Here is a 24,046-nt window from a genome sequence, read left to right as displayed (position 1 = left end):
GTGATACTATACTCATGCAAGATGTTTTGGCGTGATACTGTACTCATGCAAGATGTTTTGGCGTGGTACTGAACTCATGCAAGATGTTTTGGCGTGATACTGTACTCATGCAAGATATTTTCCCGTGGTACTATACTTATGAAAGATATGTTGGCGTGGTACTGTACTCATGCAAGATGTTTTGGCGTGGTACTGTACTCATGCAAGATATTTTGGCATGATACTGTACTCATGCAAGATGTGTTGGCGTGGTACTATACTTATGAAAGATATGTTGGCATGATACTGTACTCATGCAAGATGTTTTAAGGCACAGAGAGTTGTGGTGAGAACTTCTTGTGCTGGGAAATGCTAGCAGGAGAACTGCTATTAAGTACACATCACATGAGAGAAGAGGGGAGAACTACTTTAGAAAAGCTGGACCCAGGAGACAACAAAAAAGAGGCTTGAAACCACAGGATATGAGACCTGGGTGCAATAAAATAAAGTCAAGGTCTGCTCTATCAAAAATAAATGAGAGTCTCTTGAGAAATCTCTTATTTTTTCCTCATGTTGTGAATTCAATCCGCCAGACAGCTGACTAAGTTTTATCCCAGTCAGCTTGAGCTTCTTGTACCAACTAGCTACGTTACAACCAGACAGCTGAGAGCAGTAAATAAGAAAACAGCCCTCTTAAATACAGTTGACTGGATTCACAGCAACACACACCAAACAATTTAGAGTCTGCTTTATTGAAGAAATGTCTGTTTTAGTTGAAGAAACACTGCTGTGACCGTTTATACTGTTAGTACAGGGGTGTAATTAACGATAAGGCAATTAAGTAATCCATTGTTTACTACAGTTTAATACGGTTGGAATTAACTCTGTTAGTTACAAGCTTTCTATTCTGCTGAAGTTCAAACTATGTTTGTTCCTTCTCTGGTTTACCTTTGCTACGTTTAGTTAGCTATTAGTTGGCTTTGTTGTTCTAGCTCGGTAACCTTATCAGTGTTAGCATTATATATATATGGATGAAGGGGGGGGGGTAATTTAGCAGACAGACAGACAGATGGACTAGCTCTCACAAGGTTACACGGAGACGTCCCTCTAACTGCTAGCTAACAATAACCTTTATTCGCTACTTACCGTCACGTAACGCCTAACGTTAATTAACGCTGGCTGGTTTAGCCTAACGGTCTCATAATAGACGTTGGAACTAGCCCAACGGCTAGCTGAACTAGCCCAACGGCTGGCTAAACTAGCCCAACCGCTAACTAAACTAGCCCAACCGCTAGATAAACTAGCCCAACGGCTGGCTAAACTAGCCCAACCGCTAGATAAACTAGCCCAACGGCTGGCTAAACTAGCCCAACGGCTAGCTAAACTAGCCTAGTTTACACTCGTTAGCTCCCACGGCAGGTTAGCTCTCTTGCTAGCTTAGCGCTAGCACTTTTTCCCTTTCATCTCCTCTCTCCCTCTCTCTCTCTCTCCCACCTCTCAGTCCAGAGAAATTACGGTTATAATCTGTAAATTTCTACATGTACAAGTCACGAAAAAGCAACACGCTCCGCGAGAGCAAACTATATCATCGCTCATTGAATGAATATTAAAAACGGTCCGGCGAAATCTCACCTTAATTAGCGATTAAATAGCCTTGTTGCTGCTGTCAAAATCCCGGAATAGGTTTATTTATTCCCCCCGTTTTAATCCATCAGATCGCAATTCCCATCCACAATGTTAGCTGTCTGCTAAAACATCGTAATCCGGATCATCACACTGTTGACTTCGATCGTATTACAGTCTATTATTTGTGTATTTATTCTTAGTTTATTTCTTCTTTTTTGTGCCCCCTTTAACCAGAAGCAGAGTGTCCCTTTCCCCCTTTCTTTGTTCTGTAATCCAGTAAAATTGAAACTCATTCGCCTCCTGCTAATCCCAGCCCAACTCAACAACAGCATCTATTGGCTGCGATTTACATACAGGATTAACGGAGGAAACCTCTGGAAAGTACCCTTCAGGGAATACAATTTACATATGAGGAAATATGATATAATTATTTATTTGTATTAGGACTGTGAGTGTTTAAATCACCATCTCTGCCACACTTGGCTGCAACTTCACACTTTGTAATTTATGCTTTCAGGGAAATCCCTCAGACTTCTGCACAAAGGTGGTTTTCATGTGATATTTGTAACCTTATAATATCCAAAAATGACTTTTTAGGAGTTGTCCACACAGCAGCCAAAATGGATCTTCTGGCCATGACAGTTATTACACAGATCTTGTGATTATAACATAGCTTAACAGTTTAATATAAAAGGAAAGTTATCTAATAATAAATGTTTATAAACCCAATTTATAAACCATGTATATCATCTGCTACATCACAGTAATCTGGTTAGTTTCAGCTATATATAAAACTACTATAAAAAAATAAATTGTGATTTGTGCCTTACTTTCACTTTATTTGCTTGCTTCTGCAAATAATAATCACTTATTTATTCAAATGTCACCAGCATGACTAATCTGCCCTCGAGCATAAAAAAATAAATAAACCTGGGACGTGTGGATAAGACCTGACATTTGCCAAGGCCAGAAGTGATATGTGTGGAGCTGAGAAACCCACAGATTGTAAATAAACATGCAGTGTCTGTCTGGGTGTCAGGAGCTCGGTGCACACAAAAAAAAAAGATTTATAGCTTCCTCTTCTCAGGGAGTCATTTTAATCCCATAATATTTGCCTGAGATGAGAGATTTACAACAGGATTTTGTTTTATCTTGTGTTTGTGGCTGAGCATTGGATACATTGTTAAGGTTTGCTGGCAGATTTTCCAGCCTCTTGGTGGTATGAAATCTGGCTGCAGACCAGTCTCCTGTGCCTTCCGAAAAACAAACATACAGACGTGACAGTGTGAAATAAAACACCACCAGCTCTTTTCCCACATTGTTAATATTTAATGACTCAATCTCCAAAACCATTGCAGCAATAACCCAAAGGGTATGAACCCTCCCAGCTGAATAGGCCATGTACAATATCTAATGGAAAATTTAGGTTTTATTTTTTTATCCGAGCTGACCAGCGCCTGTAGTGTCTCCTGTGCATCAACAGCAACCTATATGACCAACTACAAACACGGTCTGCTATTAGTTATGGATTAAAAAAACAATATTTTTGGAAGACTTACAGTATAAATTCTATTTAATGTTTTTGCAAATGAAATCCAGATGGGGAGGGATGAGTGCAACATGTGACAGCCCTTCAGTAGCTGAACAAAAGGTCAGTAAAGTAATCCAGGTACATTTATACACAGCTTTAAATAGGGCTGCTTTGTTGCACCGCTAATTAATACCAGTGTATGGACGGAGTCTGTGCTGACACGAAGTCTACAGTAAATAAAATAGAGGATAAATAGTGGTAAGAGGTGTTAACGGTACAGGGTCGGATAAGGTTTGAGAACACACACATTGGGAATAATTCCCTATAATCATTTAATAAACATAGAATATCATAACTGAATATCATAACTCAGAGCTGGCAGGAAGTCCACTGATGTGAAATGGCTAAAAAAAAAGACAACTTTTTTAGGAAGATTGACCCAATAGCCACCGTACCCGATAACCAAAGAGAGGATTGGTGGTTGAACACCTGGAGAATTAAGAATATACATAAAAATAACCAGTTGTTGGTGACGCACAATGAACTTGTGGCAGCTTTAAAGGTGCAGTGTGTAGGATTTGGCGCCACCTAGCGGCGAGGTGGCAGACTGCAACTAACCGAAACTTCTCCCGTGTGCCAAACCTGCAAGAAGATATAAGCTGCTTATTCTAAAGGTGAGACAAACGCAATGGTTCCTAATTTCCGGGGATTATCCGCTAAAGAAAACATATTAATGATGCATTTCAACCAATAGATCCCTCTAAATGTTACACACTGTACCTTTAAGAAAAGTTTGGACCGAGCCTTGTTGTCGTTGGCACAGAAATAAATTGTGAAACACAAGTCAATAGTTTTAACCACCGTTTCTAAATTGGGTCTCATGATAGTTCAGCCTTTATTAGACGGCAAGTAACCATAGCAACAGTACGGATGTTTCAGAGTGTGTGATAATTAAGTGAACCGAGAGGTTAAAGCAATTATTCTACCCGGCTGAAAAGAAACTAGATAAGATTTTCCTGTAATGTTTTTCTTTGTCTTATATAAGCGTGGTAGAGGAAATAAAACCCGGCTTTGCTTCGCCGTCTCTTTGCTTGTTGCGTTAGAAAATGTTGATACATTTGAAATCCTGTTTTATGATACTGTGTTGATTCTTAGCAACACTATTGTTTTTAGTTGATAGTTTACGTCTCTAGTTCAGGTGCATACGGTGGCTCAGAGGGCACAAAAAGTAGTGCTATGATGCCGGATGTTACAGGGACTCTGAGAAATGCAAATACAGATTCCACCGTTCGGATTGCACTAAAAAGAGTTTGTTTGTTCTTTATACTATTTAGACAGTTTTTCTGAAATTAGCAAGTAAATTATTGACGATACACAGTGCGAATCAAGACGGCATGTTGATTACACATTAAAGAAAACATTCTCATTAAGATTATATTCCATTTCTGCCAATAGATCGCTCTAAATATCACACACTGTACCTTTAAGGACCCACATCTGAATGAATGAATTCAGGATACTTTGAGAATATGGTAAGTTGCTCTTGACAGTGCAGTCAGGAGTTGTTAGTATCAACAGGTACGTGAGGATTGAGACAGTATTCTTCTGTATACTGGTGGAAAAAAACAATAAGTATTTGGAACAGACTCGCATGGATGCAGACAGGAGAAGTGGATTATGTTGCAGGAAGTGGTTGAGAAGGTTTTTGTGGACGTTTTAGCCAAAAAATCCAACCAAAAGAGACGAATGGATTCCACCTGATGAAGGATGAAACCTTTTTCTTTTTTCCAGCTACTTTGCAAGCCTTCTGTGTTTGTGTTTTATAATCAAAAGACAGATTTTATTAGTCAGAATCACTTTAAAGGGCCTTTTTAATACTTCCATTAAACCCACAATTACTCATCATATTGTACACGGAAGCAGGAGAGTGAACAGACCAATTCTCTCAATCAGGTACGAAGTCAAGTGGAAATAACAGTTGAAGTTTTCCTTGAGGAGTCGCTCTGAGTATCGCTGGCCAAGGATCAAAGTAAAAGTAATAAATAAAACAAAGTTCCTTCAGTTCTTTACATCGCCGTCCGTCAGCTGTTTTCTTTCCGATTCAAAACTAAGAATTGTCACAGAGTTCCCGGCAACTTGTGGATTGACATTTTTTCTAAACTACTGTAAAGCATCAAAAGTCTCAGGAGTTGTACCCATAACATCTCTTCACGTCCATGTCCCATTTCCTGTGTATATTTTATAGTACTTTAAGCGGCCCTCGTGATTGGCTAATAGGTGCTTTCTGCAACGACACATAAATTCACTCGGAGACAAGAGATTCGTTGTTTTGGTATTAAAACTGCAAACTGAAATCTTCTTCAGGCGTCCGTGGCAGGATCAGGAGAAACATGAAGAGCTTTTTCTAAGAAGACGGACCTCCGCTTGTCCCGGTTCAGTCTCGTCTCTTCTGCTCATATCAGTGTTGTTCCTGAGAAGACCAACAAAAAAACAAGACGTCTCAGCACTGGAAAGCATTAACGATATCACTACTTCAGTAAAGGTTTTATAAATAAAGACATAATACCAACATCTCGAGCGCTGCCCGACTCCTGATGATGAATCCCATTGGCTGAATTTGCACCATGAACCTGAAAAACACAGTCAGGGATTATTTAACTGTGAAATGATGCTCCGCTCTTCTGACACGGCTACTTCTTCCCAAGCTGCCACACATAAAACAAACATTTTCATGCTTTTCTTCATTGAATCTGTGAAAGGGAAGTTTTTTTACCGGGCTTTTATCTGGATGCCTGCGCATGGCCAGGACCAGCTGGTCCACCTGCTGGTTGTGGTCCATGGCGTTCCTCAGGGCGTCCTCCGTGCTGAGCAAACGCTGACGGAGGCGGCTCACCTCCGAGTCCAGGACAGACGGGTCCAGCATGGAGTACCGCCGGTGGTCAGGTGAAGACCGCTCCTGACCCTGAAACACACGTTAGCCATTAGAAGATGTTAGCCAACGCCTGCTGTTACACCGCCACGCTGCAGTATGTGTGATTAACATCTGGGGGAGAAATGATTACTATACACTTTTCACATTTTCATATTTAAACATACTAAATATCCTCTTATGGATCATCTCAGCTGGCACAGATTATACAGTCAATATTTAAACTACCAATCTCCTTCCAGCAGTCTGCGTAAACATAGACTGACCAGCACCATACTTCTTATTATAAGCGTGATAAGTCCCCATTACAGCTTTAAAAACAACGGAATCAGTTATTAAACAGATGCATCATTGGGTAGCTGAATAATTGAGCAAAAACAATTATATAATAATGTTTCCAGATATATTTTAAAGGAAAATGTTGGCATAAAATGTTTTTGACAGTAAGTTTTTAAAAGAAAACAAAGAAAACATTCAGCTGACATTAAGCTGTTTGCCTCTACAGGACTCCAGACCAACTTTTTTAATTTTCTCAGTTAGTTTGTTGCTCCCATTTTTGGCCTCTGTGCTGGCGAGTGGCGACTATGTGGTTTTCAGGTTGTCCGTCCGTCCATTCTCGTAAAACGAAGCAGCGTCTGCTGATCGTCACAAAGTCGCTCCCTTCTCACCAGTAGGAGCAGTTTTTCACGCAGGGTCTTGATGTCGTCCTGGAGTTTCTGCTCCTTCACCTTCCACTCGGCCTTGTGCACCTCTCGGTTCAGGTCTTTCTCCATGTCCCGGGAATGGCGATGCGACTCCAGGAGTAACACCCTCAGTTCGTTCAGACTCCTGGAGACAACACGAAGGAAGAACACATCAAAACCATTTGGTATTACTCAGAAAAATAGAATTCATTTTCCACGAGTGTTTGCCGTGAACTTGACCACTCCGGTGGGCAATAAACATCGATAGGCGGATTATGTGGGTTGTACATCTGCTCGGACCTTGCACAAAGGTCGTTATCATTTAACACCCATGATGTGAATAATATATTAGCCAGTCTGGCCGGTGGGGATTGAGGAGGCGGCCTCATCTCTGTCCGTGTCAGACTGGCTGGTGGATGGATGCCCTTATTGTCATGGTCCCTGTGCATCTTCTGGCTGTTTGCCCACATACTAATATCAGTGAACCACATCACTGTGGTCAGGGTGCCATGTTAAACCCAAAGGAGGTGGCTATTTTAACATTTGTGCACCTCCCAAGTGAGAGCATCAAGATTTCCTCCTGACCAGGTTTTTCTCAGTGTGCTGAATTTTTCAGAGCCTCTAACAGTGTACGTGTTTACTTGTCGAGTTTATAAGGCAATAATATGTTTGCAGCTTATTTCTGCTGCCCCCTAGTGGACAAAAAAACACAAAGAAAATGCATGTTTAAGGAAAGTGGTATATGTAACGGGTATTTTAGTGCCGTGCCCGTTCTGGATGACCCTATTGCTCGGCGCTTGGTATTGCTGCTTACTGCGCTGTCAGGGGGCGTGGCTTAGTTGCGCTTGGCTTTTTTAGAGAGCTTGGTTGTGACGTCAGTATATATCCAGCATCCAGCAGCCAAAGTGAGCAGCAGTCAATGAGCCGCGGCCTCTTAAACATGTGAGGTGTTCAAGTCTGCAGAGCCCTGAAGCTCCGCCCACCCCCCTGCTGCACAGAGCGCTGTTCGCTAATTTATTCAAAATGTATTAATATCGAATGAGTTGTATGTCCAAACTGCACCAAATTCGACAGAGCACTCCATGGAGTCCCCAGCAAAACACCCGTGAAGTGTGAAGTAGATCGGATGGTCGGTGCTTGAGATATACGAAGGACACACAGACAAGATGTTCCTTGTTTTATAGTTACTGATAATGGTTTCCTACATGACCTCAGGCACGCAGACCATCACCAAACCTCGTCACATCACCTAATATTGATTTATTTTGTTATATTGGACCGTATTGTTGTTTCTTCTGAAAACCATTATGTCTTCTACCACATGAGCTTGCTAGTAATTGGCTTCCTTGAATTATCCTCCAAAGATAGAAATGTGTTCAAAGTACTAGCTTGTTTTCCCCTAAAAGGACGTCACGGACTGAAATAGCAGCAGCGGCGCTAATAACACCACCATCCACGATCACTAACACTAACTCAAAGGGGCCACACACTGAATTTTTCAAGCGATGCTATATAATTTTATTGCATACAACATAATTGCTGCAGTGGTGTTGCACAAAGAAAATATTCAGCTGTAGCCAGAAGCACTTATTTTGAGTGCCTCGTTGCATTTAGTGACATCATAACCATCAATAATGTACGAACGACATCATGCAAGAGAGCCAGTAATGTGATACAATCTGTGGAGTTCATTCAGCTTCACAGAAAAATGCATCGACTTCGATGTTTAATAAAGCTCCCCACGTCTGCGACGATGTTGGGACAACTCTCTCTTTACACTTGGGTGGATAAATAATGAACTCGACTGTCAGAGTTTTACTGAATAAAACCAGATTTGTCACGGCTTTGGGAGCGATGTGGACGTCTGGCAGCTCTGAGTTGGTTTCCCTCTGCTGGCTGATCCATAAACTCAAGAGGAAAAAGACCAGCTGTTCTAGTACCAGACTGTTTAGTGCACCATGAAAATACATAGTATGTCAAATGACAAAATACCAGGATGTTCTACTGCAGCCGGTCGCATTCTGCAGTATGTGCTGACCCACAATCCTTTGGGGCTGCAGACGTACGAGCAAGAGGGTCAAAGGTGCAACGTTGTGATGAAGTAACGTGTCCCAACTGAACGCAAACGACACGCAACATTTTGTGAGCGCAGCTGAACTGAAAGTAAGAAGACAAAAGTGTGCGATTTGGAACTTATTCAGATGCAATATATTTTATGTATATTATTTAATTTTATCCTCAATGCATAGCAACAACACACATAAGAGCTCATTAACTGTACAATTAACCCAAACACTGAACGCAATAGCCACAGGAAGTTTGTGTAAAACGAACGATTTGGATGAATTTCTGAGCAGATCATCTCTTTTAATAATTAATTTTAAATGCAATTCTCTGTCTGCATTCTGCATTTTTTTTTTCAAATGTTACAATCATTCATACTAAATACGTGTCTTTTTGGACAGATTCTGTGGCCATCGCTCTATTAGCTCTTTGTTTTTTGACTTTTGACTTGAAGGCTGCCTGTCACAGGAATAACAATGGCAGTCGTAGACTAGCTCTCCTTTTAGAAAGCATTTTTTTAAACAAGGATATCATATCTTTTAAAATATTTTCTCAGTAATCAGAATTTAATTTCTTGACTTTTTTAAAGTTTGAATTGAGATCATTCAGGCTTACGTTACACACCACAGTGTATTCAAGATGTTTTTCCCCCACATTAGTTTTTTCAGTATAACACCACGGGGCTGTTGAGGGCTGCTAAACCCTTCAGGTGATATTAATAAGTCATCACACATATAGGTGTCAGCAGAATATTCATAACGAGGTTCTGGCTGTTGAACTAGAAGCCTTCTCCTCTGCAGCGACTGAGCTCATCTCGCCGAATACGTCTATAAAGTTAATTACTTTGTATTTCTCTTTAATAATACTTTTTATTATGCGTTTCTTTTTTACTGCAAAGCCTGTGTACAGAACTCATTTCCCTTGTGGGTTTAAAGTTCTTTATGTTTCACTTTGTTCACACGTTAACGCAACAAACGCTGAACTTGTACGACGAACTCTGAAAAGAGCCGCTCGGACTAAACCGTGTCCTGATGGCACCGCGGTGCATTGTTACTTTAATATAATTACACATTGTACAACTTCTGCTGAGCTTTGACTTTACTTTACTATAGAAACCTTATTGTATTATAAATAAGACATGCACAATCAATACAAGTGAATAGGGTAAAATAATGAACTAATAGACATCACCATGAAACTGCCCCTGTTTATTACTCACATTAAGACTATTTCTTTTTGTATTACAAGTTATCTGGAATATTATGTTGCAAACGACGCATTATCTTGTTAAATATGTGCAAATTTGGATACATTTCTAGAACATAAATCTGAAGCCAGGTTCAAAATGATTGTTTCATTTCTTTCACGTATTAGAGTCAAAGGATTTCACAGAGTGAATTTATGATATCTATTTGTTTCACCTCACCTAAGTTGTAGTATAAATGAGTCTGTGAGTGATGTGTGAACAAACCCCTCTGTGTTAACCTTCAGCACAGAGAGAGGAATGAACGTGTAACATTTGGTGTATGTAAGAGCTGCTGAAGTGGAGATTTCTGGATCAGAGTCTGAGAACAAACTCATTTAGAGAAAACGTCCTTTAAAGAGACGTTGAGTTCAATTACAGACATTTAGAGACTCTACAGGTGAAGAGGGTCAAAACATGAACTCATAGATATCACCATGAAGCTTCACCAGCTCATTACTCACATTAAGATTATTTATTGTATTACAAGCTTTATGAAATGTTATGTTTAAATATGCAAATGAGGCGTTATGTCATGGTAACTTTTGGTGAATTTAGTAGAAATCTACAGACGCAAAGAGACAAAGTAGTGAAATAAATCTTTACACTCGTCTGAAAGAAGACGTGTGATGGAAGCAAAATAGCCTAAATTAGCTCTAAATTGACTGGAGCATGCAAAGCGCTGTTTTATCCCGTAGTGTCTCGTCTGAGCTCGAGATAAATGATTTCTTGAAGACATTTTTCTTTTTGGTGGCTCTTGGCAGCGTAAAGCGTCTTTCTGGAGGAATCAATTCAAAGTGTGGGTACAATGGATGGACAGAAGAGTTTCGTTTTGCTCTTCAGTAAACGGCTGCTTCTTAGTTGCTTCTGTGGTTTCTTTACATTTAAAGTCACAGTTCCCTTTTACATTTGACATGTAGTGTCCACGAAACCATGGTAGAATGAGTTTACCATTTACTAATGACGGTTATTATAAAATAACCTTTTCAACAGAGTGCTTGATATAAGTCTGGATATACATAAATAATAATAAATGTAATAAATATACATATATATAGATAGATAGGGACAAGACATGATCGTCACATTTAAATAAGCTAAATTATGAATTCATGGATGTGCACTAAATATAATAGAGGTGATATTGTGGTACTTGTGCTTTAAATAGCTAATTCCGACACGTTGCCATTCGAGGACAATCTTTGTTGACGGTCAACCAATCACCTCTACAGATCCAGAAGCCTTTGCAGGAGAACGTTTCTGTATCGTATTAAAATCTGAACTAAAATCCATAAATACAACTCGGTTTTAGTTCAGCTTTTAATACAATGAAGGCCAAGGTTCCAGATGGAACATTACAAAATGAAATAATAATATTGTTAAGTTGACAATAAGAAAAACTAAAATCAATACATTGCCTGTGGGCTCCCAGTATCCGTCCGTTATCAAATTGATCATATGCTGTATTTCTGTCTGAGATATGATTTGTCGCTCTATTTTCCCAGTGAGTGCAGGGACGGCTTGTGAAATCAATAAAGCCGTGTCTCCATACCTCTCTTTCTTCAGCAGCTCCTGGCTGATATTGACCAGCTGCCCAGAGGCATCATGGGACTTCCTGGTCATGGACTCCAGCTCCGCCTCCAAGCGCATCTTCTCCCGGGCCTGAGCTTCGGCTTTCTTTTCCCCAGAGCGAACTTTGACCTCCAGTGCTGGTGGAAGAGAAATAAGAAGTTCCACTTTATTCAGCATTTATAATCAGTAACACCTCATGGACTGTTGATACCACACTATAATGTAGTTATAACAACTAGAACTCCTCCTATGAAGCATTCATAACTGGTATATAAACAGCTGATGGATCATTTAAAACAATGATCGTGTATGAAATATTAAGAATTTATAATGTTTTTGTATTCATGAATGGATAGCTTATTGTAATAATATTTAATCATGAACTATTTATTGGCTCATAATAAAAACTGAGCAAACGCTGATCTCCGAAGGAAATCTAGTAAGACAACCTTGAGTTAAGAATTTGTATTTTTTTCCAAAGTCAAGATTAAACCTTGAAGCTCAACAACTCACACATTTATATCTTTAACCCACCTGGGAATGATTCGTACATGTGATGAATAAACACTGAATAAGTGTCATCAAAATGATCACAGCTACGATATACTGTGTTACCATTAACTGTTAATAACTGCAGAAGCGGCGTTACTTAAGTACGGAAGTTAGTTACTTGATCGCTCTTCATACCACGTGGGTTACACACCAGTTGATTAAGTCATTTTGTATCAATATGTGGAACATGACAGCTCACCATGACTGACCACCATCTTCTTTGTTAGCGCTATATTTAATAACGCCGGTTACTCCCCGACTTGAACCGTGCAGATGAGGTTGACGGAGCAGAATAATGAAACTATTCTCCCCTTTGTGTCTCATATAGTTTTCTTTCTTTTTTTTTTTACCCTTTTTGAATTATTCACTGTCTTTTTTTTCTCCTACGTGTGTCAATTTGATTATCTGAGCCACATGAAGTGTGTTTCGGCTCCTTTTGAAGTGACGGAACTTTAGGGTTTTCAAAAGACAGCCGGTCGAGAGATTTCTCAGCGATGATCAAAGAATGTGACGGTGAAGACGAACACAGTGAACCCAGCGTGACTGGAGGAAGGAATGAAGTGAAGCCTGCAGTCGCTGCACTAACAGGGGCAACAACGACACTAATGAGGGTGAATTATGTAAATATGACGCAGATAACGAGTTTATTTATTGAGAAATACGTCAGATTATTTCCAAAACTAAAAGTCAAATTGGCCGATGAGGAAATGTTTTATCCAATAGCAAACATGATCTGATAAAACAACAACGACTGTTTTAAATGGCGTTATGTTCCAGCCATCCAGACAAGTTATCAAGCTTTAAACATAACCGGCATCAAAATGTGTGCTTGTTGCATGTTCGGTTGTCAGAATCAACTCAAGTTGAGAGAAACAGGTGTTTCAGTTTAACGAGCGGCCATGTTAACTGGTGACTTTCCTGCCGAATGCGTCCGTGGTTGCTCGTGGTAACTTAATGGTCGGCGTAGATAATAAACACAGATGAGTCCGTATTTATAGTTGGTTGAAAGCTTTTTACGAGGACTCCTACATGTCCTGTTGTGGTTTTCAACAGATGCCGCCACTACGAGCCACCACGGACACATGTTATCACCTGATAACACGGTCACTACTTTAACCGAAACACCAGTGGCGTCTCTGTTTGTACAAAGTCTGTGTCATGGAAGAAGAACGCTCTGTAAAATGACATTTACCTCCCGTCTGGCTCTTGAGGGCTTCAACCTGGGAGGTGAGAGTGGAGACCTCTTTCTCCCTTTTCAGCAACTTCTCCATTGTTTCTGTAGAAAAAACACAACAACAGGAAAAGTCATTGTTCTAGTGCACTGATGCAGGCTCATAGGGGCATTCTGCAGGTTTACAAGTGACACATCATCTCCTAATGTAGGAGTAGGTAATCATACAATCTTAACAACAAGACAACCGGTGGACAGATTTTCTTTTGGGCCAACAGACTGTGATTTTTGAATTATGAAATAGAGATGAAAGGGATAGTAGTGATGTTTTTAAGTGTGGTTATATGAGGTACTTCTCAATAGTCAGTGTATTACTACGGTAGAGTTTGGAGGAACAGACGGGAGTAAAGCAATGTTCTGCTGTGGACGTGTTTCAGACACCATCAACATCAGTTTAAGAGAACGCTATATCAAATCTGTAGTCACACTAACAAACCGATGGAGGCAGCGGTAAACCAGTAACCCTGTGTTCTGTGAGGTAAAATGAGCGTTGATAACGGCTTCAGTTCTCTGACATCAAGGTAAAGAGGTGATATATTCTAAATATAGCGTTCACTTAAACTGATGTTGATTATTTTAGTGTCTAAAACACGTCCACAGCAGAACATTGATGGACTGATGTCTGTTCCTCCAGACTCTGCTGTAGTGAAACACTGACTCTGGAGAAGAACCTCATAAAACATCAGTACTATCCCTTTAAAGCTCGTTGAGTCTTTATGTATCAAAATGTTTTATAACAACATCATAACACATAATAGAGCATTTTATAAAAGCGCATAAGGTGAAGTATCATAATACTTCATAACTGCTGGTCACTGACTGACATTATACATAATCATTTAAGGAAAATAGAGGAACTGAAGTATATGAATGATTTGTTTTCATGATATTGTCGTGAAAATAAACGGACGTTGATACCTTCGATATTCTGTTTCAGCTTCATCTTCTCATCTGAAATGTCGTTATCCTCTATCACCTGGAAAAGGATAACAAAGTGAAGAGAGTTTAAATCAAAGCAATGACAGCGTATTGATATTTGGATCTGGATTTCTAAGTTTCTCCTCTGCCACGCACATTTGCATCACGGGATGTGTAGCGGTCCGCCTGGATGGCCTGGAGCTGGTTGGCCGTCACCCTCAGCTTCTCCTCCAGCCTCTGGATCCCCTCCTGGCTCTCCGCCTGGGCCTTCTGCAGAGCCTGATAGTCCGCCATCTTCTTCTCCGACAGCTCCAGCCGCTCTCTCAGCTGCTCCGTGCTTTTGTCCTGCTCCATCCGAAGCTTCTCCATCTCCGCCAGCCTCTGCTCCGCCTTCTGCAGCTTGTCGGTCTCCTCCTCCAGGGGCCGCCTGCCGCCGTTGGCCTGAACCTCGGCCCTCCACGCCTGGTTGCTCTCGGCCAGTTGGTCCTTGGCCTCCTGGAGGCGAGTGCAGAAGTCTTCGCGCTCCTTGGTCAGAATGGCGGCTTCGATCTTGTGTTTGGCTTTGAGGTTCTCCACCTCCAGCTGGTGCTCCGTCTTCAGGCTCTCCAGAGCGGCTCTCAGCTCCTGGGCGTCCTGCTCTGAGCCCTCTGGAGTGGGGCGATCGCTACGCAACGAGGCCTTCAGCTCCTCCAAGGAACGCTGGTGGTCGATCGTTAGAGTGTCGAATTTAACCTACAGGGAAGTGAGGAGAATTTATATTGGTTGTGTTATCTGGAAAGAAATCCTTAAAGGGGTATTAATGGGTTGGTAATGTTCATCAAAGACATTACATCCTGACAGTGAAAAATATCTGGAATCTGTGGCAAGGTAGCCCCGCCCTAAAGCATCCCCTGCTTTATGGTCTGTTTGACTCTAAATGGACCATCATTTACTAAATGAACATCATGCTGTATTGAAGAAGACTTGAAACTAGAGACTGAGACCATAAACTCATGTTTTCAATGTTTACTGAGGTAATAAATCAAGAGAGAAGAGAGTCATTTTCTCATAGACTTCTATACAACCAGAGGAGTCGCCCCCTGGTGGACACTAGAGAGAATGCAGCTTTAACACATGAAGCATCAGCTTCACTTAAAGAACCAGCGGTTGCTGTCTGTCTGAGAGAGAGAAGGAAGGAATCCATATCTCATGTTTTGATAGTTTCATGTAGGCTACATTGGAGTCTTTTGGTTGGATCGTTTTAAAAATCTAGCAAGATTACCAACCCTGCCTTAATTCAATGTGACTGAAATCATTTAAAATCAACATTCTTATCCTTGCTTTGTGATCTTGGTGAGCATGCATGCTTTTCACAGAGCTGCACTGAAGTAGTTTGTAATGTGTTCAAACTGAAATAAAGCAGAATACCTTCCAGGTGTCCATCATCTCCATGTTTTCCTTGGTGGCCTGTTGGACTTTCTGCTTCATCTCACAGACCTCCTGGCTCCTTTTCTCCACCTCCGCCTTCAGCGAGTCTATCTCCTGCCGGCTCGCCGCCAACGCCGCCTCGTACTTCTCCTTGAGCTCGTTGCTCTCCTTGCTGTGCTCGCGGCCCACCGACACCAGCTGCGCGCGCAGGACCAGGGTCTCCGGCTGGGCCTCAGGCCCCGGGGCCGCGTCGCCGTCGTCGCCCCCCTGCGAGCTCGGGTCGGACCCACTGAGTTTGGTCTGGAGGTTCTCCATCTCGGCTCTCCTGAGGCTGAGCTCCTGCTCCAGCTGCATGATACGACTCTGCTCTTCGACTGTGGTTTGCTGGCGGGTAGAAAAAAACACAACATCCATCACTGCGGCAGGAAAGATGTCGGCCTTTTTTGAAAAGAACGACATTATTAAACGCAACAGGTGGGAGACCCTGCAAGTCAACGACGTCATTCCAGAGAAAAGACAACGCTGACTTTTAAGAGCAGAATTCAGGCCTCAGGAAAAGGAACTCAGAGGGAAACCCCCTGAAGATCCTTGTGAGGGTGGAGACGAAGTGCATTCCAGTACATATAGAGTACAAATAAATGACATTAAGCATGTGGACAGTGACAAACTGCATCATTTTGGCTCCCTGCTGGACTCCTAAGATACAAGCTGATACAAGGACTGAGGAACAGACTTTGTTCTCCTTGTGGTCAGTATTTATGCAGATCTGACTTACAGGATGTGTTTTAACATTCCAATTAGTTACAAAACACTACAAATGGTGAGACACGTTGTTTTTCATGCATCAATTATGAGATTTTGGTCATTTTTCACGTCTTTTCACGTCTTCTTTCAGACTAGAGGAACGATTTATTTTACTACTTTGTCTATTTACGTCTGTAGATTTCTCCTAAATTCACCAAAAGTTACCATCAGATAATGCCTCATTTGCATATTTCAACATGTAAGTTCAGAAAACTTAAAATAATTGTCTTAACCTAAGTATGTAACTGGTGATATCTAACTCTCTGCTATTGGAATTTACATCTGTGGATCCATCCAGCTCAGGGTCCATTTGTTCAGTTTATTCTATGTTTTTAACTTAATATCTGGGCATTTTGTCTTTTAGTTCTTTAAGAACTTTGTGACGTCTGCTCTTGAAAGGTAAATTAAATTAAATTATTATTATTATTAATTCCTCTGAATGTGTCATTTCATATCTTGCTGTTTCACACTAGTGTCCCTCTAGCAGGTCAGAACTATAGTTTATTATCACTATAGTAACTATAGCTTATATTCTAGAGTCCCATCAACATGCTGGCACCACTTTGGGTTTGCGTCTCACAAACAGATGTCAAAACAAACCATTATCCTCATTTTTATGATGCCGCTGTCCTCGTATTTAAAGCCGGCCGCCCCGTCACTCATTGAATCATCTTCATCCAGAGACAGAAACGGAGCCAAAGGGGTCAACGTGTCACTGTCCACATATCTGTGCAGCTCACACTGTGTGTGTGCAGAGAAGTGGAAGATGAGAGGAGAGCACAGCCATGCTCTGATCATCTAGAAGCAGCCAAGCAAATGTGTATTAAATAAAAAGCAAAACAGCACAGTGACTCTGCATACAGACATCCTGCACACACTTCAGTTAACAGACGAAGGAAGAGGAGCTGCACAGTGCACAGGAGTCGTCTGGAAAGACACTCTACCGGACCTCAGAGCTACTAGTTGATTCACAGAAGTTGTCTGAAGAGCATTCCGATTAAGGCACAAACACACAGAGCAGAAGAGCTAAAAGAGTCGATGCAGGATTAATGTCCTTGGCAGCTTCCGAAGTCGACGTGAAGTTGAAGAATTGAGATCAAAGCCAAAACAAGATCAAATCTGTTGTTTTTGTTGTTTTTTGTTCTTCACCTTGGTTCTCTTACCCAACCTCGAGGACACTGCATCATGAGAGCTTCCTCCCTGTTGGCAGAAGCAGACCTTACTGCATTAAAAAAAAAAAATGTAAGGAATCCAGCGTTTCAAAGTGTTTTGTTATCTTTTGATTCCCGTAAGTCGAGAGGACAAACTGGGACGGTTTGATCTGTGACACCGTTCTCTGTCACTGTGAAGATCAGCTTTACAGGTGAAAGTGGTGGAGAGCAGATCCTGGTGAATGAGATGAACCAGCGGGGTTTATCTCAGAAACGTTCACCCAACAACCAGCGATGAATCCCATCGACAGTTTAGCTAAAGTTCTCGTGTGTTACCATCAAAACATGAGCTCGTTCTCCAGAGCCAAAATGGAACGTTTATGAATGTTGCATCTTAAAAACGCAGCTGCCAGCTGATCCGAAGGCCAACCTTTAAATAATAAAAAATATATACACATCACAATTTAAAAGAAGATTAGCAGCAGCGGCTGAAGCAGCTGATGTGTGAGGGGAAGCGCTGGGTCGACGGTGAGGAGCCGTATCACTGCGACTCACGATGTGATGAAGCAATGAAGGAGAGGATGAAGACGAGGATGAAATCAATCTGCATATTTATGTGATTTTGAATAATCCCGTTTTTTATCTGGACTGGCTACTGACATTCAGGCTTTTTACCTCCGCCAAGGACCGTCATGTCTTCGCTTGTTTGTCAGCTGTGTTACGGTAAAACTACTGGCCGGATGTTCTGAAGCTTGGTGGAACGTGGGCCAAGGAAGAACATATTACATGTTGGAGTAGATCCGAATCACAGGGTTGGATATACGCTTTAATCTTTACTCATGGAAGCGGCCTTGGCGGAGTGCCCTCCTAGTTTCCCACTTTGTTGAATTATTTAGTAAAAGAACCAAAATACTGAACACAACAACATATCTCTGACATGTATTTAAAAAGATAAGGCTGGAAATAATATCAAATTTGTCTTATTTCAACAAATCCCAAGAAAGAAAAAAAGGCAATGAATTGATCCAAAGCCTTAGATTAGACATAATAACTGAGATTACGGGATTGTTATATGTATTTTAAATGATCATTCATATGCCTCTTGTTTGATTTGATATGGATTGGGACACATTACGTCACTATCAACATAGAAGCAAACAGGTGCACACGGGCTACAGGCAGAGGTGCGTTTTTACCCTCCTCTTCTCTAAGTCTCTCTGAAGCACCTCTGCTCTCGACTTTTCGAGGAGCAGACTCTGCTCGAGCTGACGAATGTGGGCGCGCTCCGATTTCCTCTGAGTCTACAGAGACAAAGAGAAAGACAGGGAGGAAGAACAAGAGACTGAGAGAACAGAGGAAGACGAAGAAGAAGAAGAAGAAAGGAAAAAAAAAAGAGCCATACAGATCCGAGGGGAACCATAGAGGTCAGAGTTGATCATGTGACCAGGAGAGATTTAGGCTCTGACTTTTTCTTAGGGAGGGAGCCTTGAGACTCATATTCAAGGTATTATGGTAAAGATAACAAACTAGTTTAATGATGCGCTGAATACACACAGTGCCCTGCTGCTGCTTTTGTTTTAATTAAAAATATATATTTGTGACATAGACTGTATATGAGAAGTGACACAGTCACAGTGACGTCACAGTGATGTCACAGTGACTGCGCTTTTGAAGCCTCGAGTTTGGCATCTTTGTTTCTGGCTGACACCATTGTGTTGTGACAGAATATGGTGAAACAAACTACAACCGAATGCTGAATAAGACGACATTTGTTTGACGACCAAAACGTTACAATAACTTTCATGAAGCGAAAACATTGTGAAAGAGTAAAAGTTGTCAGACGGGAACACAGAAAACTCTCAACGACGTGGTAGAGACCTGTCAATCACTGTGTAGCCCCGCCCTAAAGCATACCCTGCTACATCATGCTGTATTGAAGAAGACTTGAAACTAGAGATTGAGACCATAAACTCATGTTTACAATGTTTACTGAGGTAATAAATAAGTAAATACATGTTTGAGGCTGAGCTCCACAGTCAGTCTTCTCATGTGACTTACTTACAAATATAAAAATTATAAAAGATCCCCAGCCTTATGTGTTAACAGTCCAGCCGACTGTGTTTGACACACTTCTTTGTGTAAAAGTGACTTTTAGAACGTTAAACTTGATTATAAGGAAAGCCAGTCTGTATCCTCAGGTAGCATTCTTTTATTCTAAAAACATGTAGAATACTTCAGTCCCTGTACTGTAGACTGTGCAATCATAAATATGTTTCTCGGTGCACATATTATTTACCTCTCATTCAGGTTCTTTGTGGAGTGACACACGGGAGCGAGGACAGGTGGTGCACCGTCTCTAATGGAGTTCACACTGAGCACAGTTTAAAAATGAGTCTTCATTGAAGTCAGCCGGCTTTTAAATCCTTGCCGGACTTTTGCCCTTAATTAAATAATGCTGCAGCTGAAAGCCGCGGCGCCGTTTCCATGAAACGCCCGTATAGCTGAGGTAAGCAGGCGGCGCGGTGAGAGCAGAAGCTGTCAATCAGATGTGGAGAGGGGTTCACGTCCACATAATCCTCTCCAAACCTATTTTTAAATGTTTGCATGTGCTCCACAGAACATGTTGAGGTGCACAGATCTGCTTCTGTGCATCCAAAAGACGTTACGCTCTTCTCTGCATGTATAAAACCCTTATAGATCTTATTCTCAAGGTCCATGATATTAAAGGATACACTGGGTTTCAGCATGTACAGGTACATTTATTCTAATATTGATACAGTTTGTAGGTTTTAATTTGCAGATAAATACCTCCAGGTCTCCTTTGGTGATGCATTCCTCCTCCACTCTGAACTGGAGGTCCTCCACTTTCCTGAAAGAGAAGAAATGAAGGAATTTTGTTTTGAAATGATGACAAAAATGTAAAATTGTGAAGAAGTTTGAAACATAAGACGCGGGAACAAGAACAAGTGTTCTCGGTAGAACCCCTCGGGTGGGTTCTTGTTGGAAGGTGGAAAGGTTCTAGATGGAACTAAAACACCATGAAGGGATTCAATGTAGACCCTCTAATGGAGGGGTCTGGGGGGGGTTCTCCTTTCACAGATGGTTCCAGGTAGAACCCTTTAAGTTGGTTCTAGGCAGAACCCTCGGAAAGTCTTCCAGGTGGAACCTTTATAAAAGGCTCAAATAGGGAACAATGAGGGTTCTACGATCATCAGAACTGTAAATGGTTCTAGCTAGCACCTATAAGAGTTTACTTTCCCTCCTTGGAACAACATGAACGCTGGTTCTCCAAAGATCTTTAGGAATATTTGAGAATCTATTTTTGTAAAGACACTTCCGAATATGAACCCTAACAATGATTTAGATCCAGTTACCTGCACCGTAACAGAGGGAGCGATTACCTTTTCTCTTCTTCCAGCTGATTGGTCAGTTCCAGTTTATCTTTCTGAGTGCTGGCCAGCAGGGCTTTGACCTGCTGCAGGCTGCTGTCGTTCTCCGTTATGTACTGGGGATAGGAAGACGATATTTCACGTTCCGTAAGTTATGTTGGCGGTTTGGTTTGTGCCGGACACATCAACAGAAAGGCCGTGTGTAACATCTTGTTTCATACCTGCACGTGCTGCCCCTTGAGGGCGCTCAGGTCCTTCTCCACATCGCTGATGTGGCTGGTGGCCTTGGCCATGTCGGCTCTCTCCATGTCCCTCTCGGCCAGCAGCTGCTCGATGTGCTGCTGCTTCTCCTTCAGGGCCTCCTGCAGCGCCGTGGTGCCCGAGATCTTACGGGCGTAGCGAGACGAGGTCTCGGTCAGCTGAGACCAGGAAGGACGTAAAGCATTAGAAGGGATAAAAATGTAAATAATGAAAAGGAATAAAGTTGAGAGGTTAAAAAAAGGTTGAAAAGCTTCACACGTTCCCTCAGATCTCCTCTGATTGAGATCAAAATATGAATTTCTCAAAGAGATCAAAGTAAAATGATTTAATGATCACAGGAGAACAGCTCTTCTGTGATCTCCACACAACAGGCTTCTCAGTCATATTTCATGAATATGAGGAAACAATCATAATCGTGGAATAACTATTTGGTTAAACTGCCACGACTGCTTTCATGTAATCACAGATTAACTATTTCATGATCACGAAAAAGGCGAAGCTAGTTATCTCTCAGAAAACAATAACACGTCATGAGATACAAGATGCTGAGCTTTCTGTATGAGTAGCTTTCCCACGACAAGAGAAATATTATCTTTTATCTTTTTAACATCATTGACTACACGAGGCTTCAAAGAATAACTATTTCTCAGTCTTTGTTCATCCACTCAGGGAATAGTCGACTGCTTGAGAAACAATCACCAACATCAGAAGCTCAAGTGTTAAATAAGAGCTGAAAGAGCAACCTTCCCTTTGACCACTAGAGGGTGCTCTTTGACAGGATTCCTGTGAGACCAGGTCACCTCAGAGCTTTTTATTGTATAAACAGAATTACACTGATAATGAGACTCATAGAAATAACACAGGTTAGCTTCTTCTGCAGCATTTCAAACACTGAAAATGACAAGAAACAGCAGAAATACTTGCTGTACCTAGAACTTAGGGACAGAACCTACATTTGGAAATAAGGGTTCCAAAAGCGGTTCTGGTTGGACCACAAAGCCAAAGAAGGGTTCTCTGTAGAACCTCTCATAGAGGGTTCTGGGCGGAACTTTCAACAGATGGTTCCCTTTGTGAGAATCCTTTGACAGGGTTACAGGTGAAACCTAAATAAAACGTTCTACCAGGAACAAAAAGGGTTCTCCCATGGGGACAAGCCGAAGAACCCTAAATGGTTCTACCTAGCACCTTCATTTCTCAGAGTGCCCTTCACCTCCTCGTAACAACATGAACTCTGGTCCACCAAAGATTTATGGAACGACAGCGGGGAAGAATAATTTGTGCAGCTCATCTAGAACCGCTGCCAACAATCAAGGAAAGTAAAGGGCAGGGTTCTCCATCCGAGATCTGGCTCGGAACCAGAAGCTACAATCAATGTGAGATGCCCCGGACGTCCCATTCATTCCAGTGTGCTGCCAACTACTCCTGAGGCTGATCGTCTTAAAGGGACAGTGTGCTGGAGCAAGATGCACAGTCAGACGATCTGAGCTTCACACTGCAACAACATGCAAAGTGCTGACTCAGCTCAGCAGATAAGGGAGGATTTCAACACACTGGACCGCTCTCATCACACCGCTGGATACATTTTGAAACAAAAAGTTTTATCCTTTGTGTTCAGAGAATTTAAAGTTTTTACTGGTTTATTAATAAAAGCTGAACATCATAATAAATCAAAAGAATTAAAGAAAAAAATATTAAAACACATCTTCAAGGTTAGAAGCACTAGATTTAGATGTGAAGATGTATTTCTATAATTAAAAAATAAATATATATATATAATGTAATTTTAAGCCACTTTTACACTTTCAAAGTCTTGTTGCATTTCATGACATCGCACCTTGTAACTGGTTTTAAAAATAGAGTTTCTTAAAGTAAATATTTGGGGAATAATAGTTTGCTTATCTAATTTTTTGCAAAGAGTTAGAGGAGAAGATTGATACCATTTGTCTGTACAGTAAATATTTGGGCGACTCAGGCGGAGCGGGTCGTCTACTAATCACAAGGTTGCCGGTTCGATTCCTCCTCCTGGCCACATGTTGACGTCTCTGAAGCAGCTGTGGCTTTATGTTTGTTTCACTAACATGACAGCGGTATCAAACCTTCTCATCTAACGCTCTGCAAGAAAGCGAGTACGATGGCGCTGCCGCCCTCTTACCAGTCCAGTCCGGCTCGGCCGCCCGCCCACGGAGGAGGCCACCGAGCTGACGGAGCTGATGGAGGAGCTGCTGGGGCTGTGGACCAGAGAGGAGACCCCCATGGCCATCCGCTTGCTCTTCTTGGCCTTGGCCGGGCTGGTGGAGGGGAAGCCGATGCGGATCACCTTGTGGATCGGAGCAAACAGGCCAAACTTGTGAAGACACTGAAAGTATCTGCAGGGAGAGAGGCGAGTTTTGTTTAGCACAGAGCGGCTTCACCGGCACAGAAACACAGTTTACAGAGCGTTCCTTTGGGATTTAGTTTGGGGAGTCGAATACGTTAATAAGGTTACACTGACATTTTACAAGCTTGAACAGAAAGATATGCTCCGAGTAATGATTGGAAATGCTGATGTTTCAGGAGCATAATAGCATCCAATTAAATAGTAAAATCACCTTTAAAACTGTACCCACAGTAAAGTTCCCTGACTGTCAATGTTGTGACTCTATCGCAGTAAACCCACAAAATCCGCCCACACCAACAATTAAATGAACCCCTGTGGTGGTTTCTGCT

The 24,046-nt window shown here is 41.6% G+C and overlaps 2 protein-coding genes across 5 annotated transcripts in view; both read right to left on the bottom strand.

Annotated features, from left to right (window-relative positions):
* The window catches only part of gtf2ird1 (GTF2I repeat domain containing 1), a 31,779-nt gene extending 29,923 nt beyond the window's left edge, over positions 1–1,856 (bottom strand). For all 4 annotated transcript variants that reach the window (XM_079171764.1, XM_079171766.1, XM_079171765.1 and 1 more), the window contains exon 1: positions 1,612–1,856. The gene's annotated coding sequence lies outside the window, so the exon portion shown is untranslated. The remainder of the gene's footprint in view (positions 1–1,611) is intronic.
* A 3,148-nt stretch (positions 1,857–5,004) lies between these two features.
* Positions 5,005–24,046, bottom strand: part of clip2 (CAP-GLY domain containing linker protein 2) — a 34,281-nt gene continuing 15,239 nt past the window's right edge. The window contains exons 5-18 of the mRNA XM_079171188.1: positions 23,493–23,706; positions 21,301–21,498; positions 21,092–21,195; positions 20,499–20,559; positions 18,887–18,991; positions 15,736–16,119; positions 14,485–15,060; positions 14,329–14,386; positions 13,372–13,455; positions 11,608–11,764; positions 6,734–6,893; positions 5,910–6,098; positions 5,707–5,766; positions 5,005–5,606 (exon numbers count right to left, since the gene is read on the bottom strand). Coding sequence (XP_079027314.1) covers positions 5,595–5,606; positions 5,707–5,766; positions 5,910–6,098; positions 6,734–6,893; positions 11,608–11,764; positions 13,372–13,455; positions 14,329–14,386; positions 14,485–15,060; positions 15,736–16,119; positions 18,887–18,991; positions 20,499–20,559; positions 21,092–21,195; positions 21,301–21,498; positions 23,493–23,706 — 2,362 coding nt within the window. The 3' untranslated portion in view covers positions 5,005–5,594. The remainder of the gene's footprint in view (positions 5,607–5,706; positions 5,767–5,909; positions 6,099–6,733; positions 6,894–11,607; positions 11,765–13,371; positions 13,456–14,328; positions 14,387–14,484; positions 15,061–15,735; positions 16,120–18,886; positions 18,992–20,498; positions 20,560–21,091; positions 21,196–21,300; positions 21,499–23,492; positions 23,707–24,046) is intronic.

This window comes from Pholis gunnellus (genome assembly GCF_910591455.1).
Source record: "Pholis gunnellus genome assembly, chromosome: 13".
In the NCBI taxonomy this organism is placed as follows: Eukaryota; Metazoa; Chordata; class Actinopteri; order Perciformes; family Pholidae; genus Pholis; species Pholis gunnellus.
This window is presented reverse-complemented; position numbering and strand designations above follow the sequence as displayed.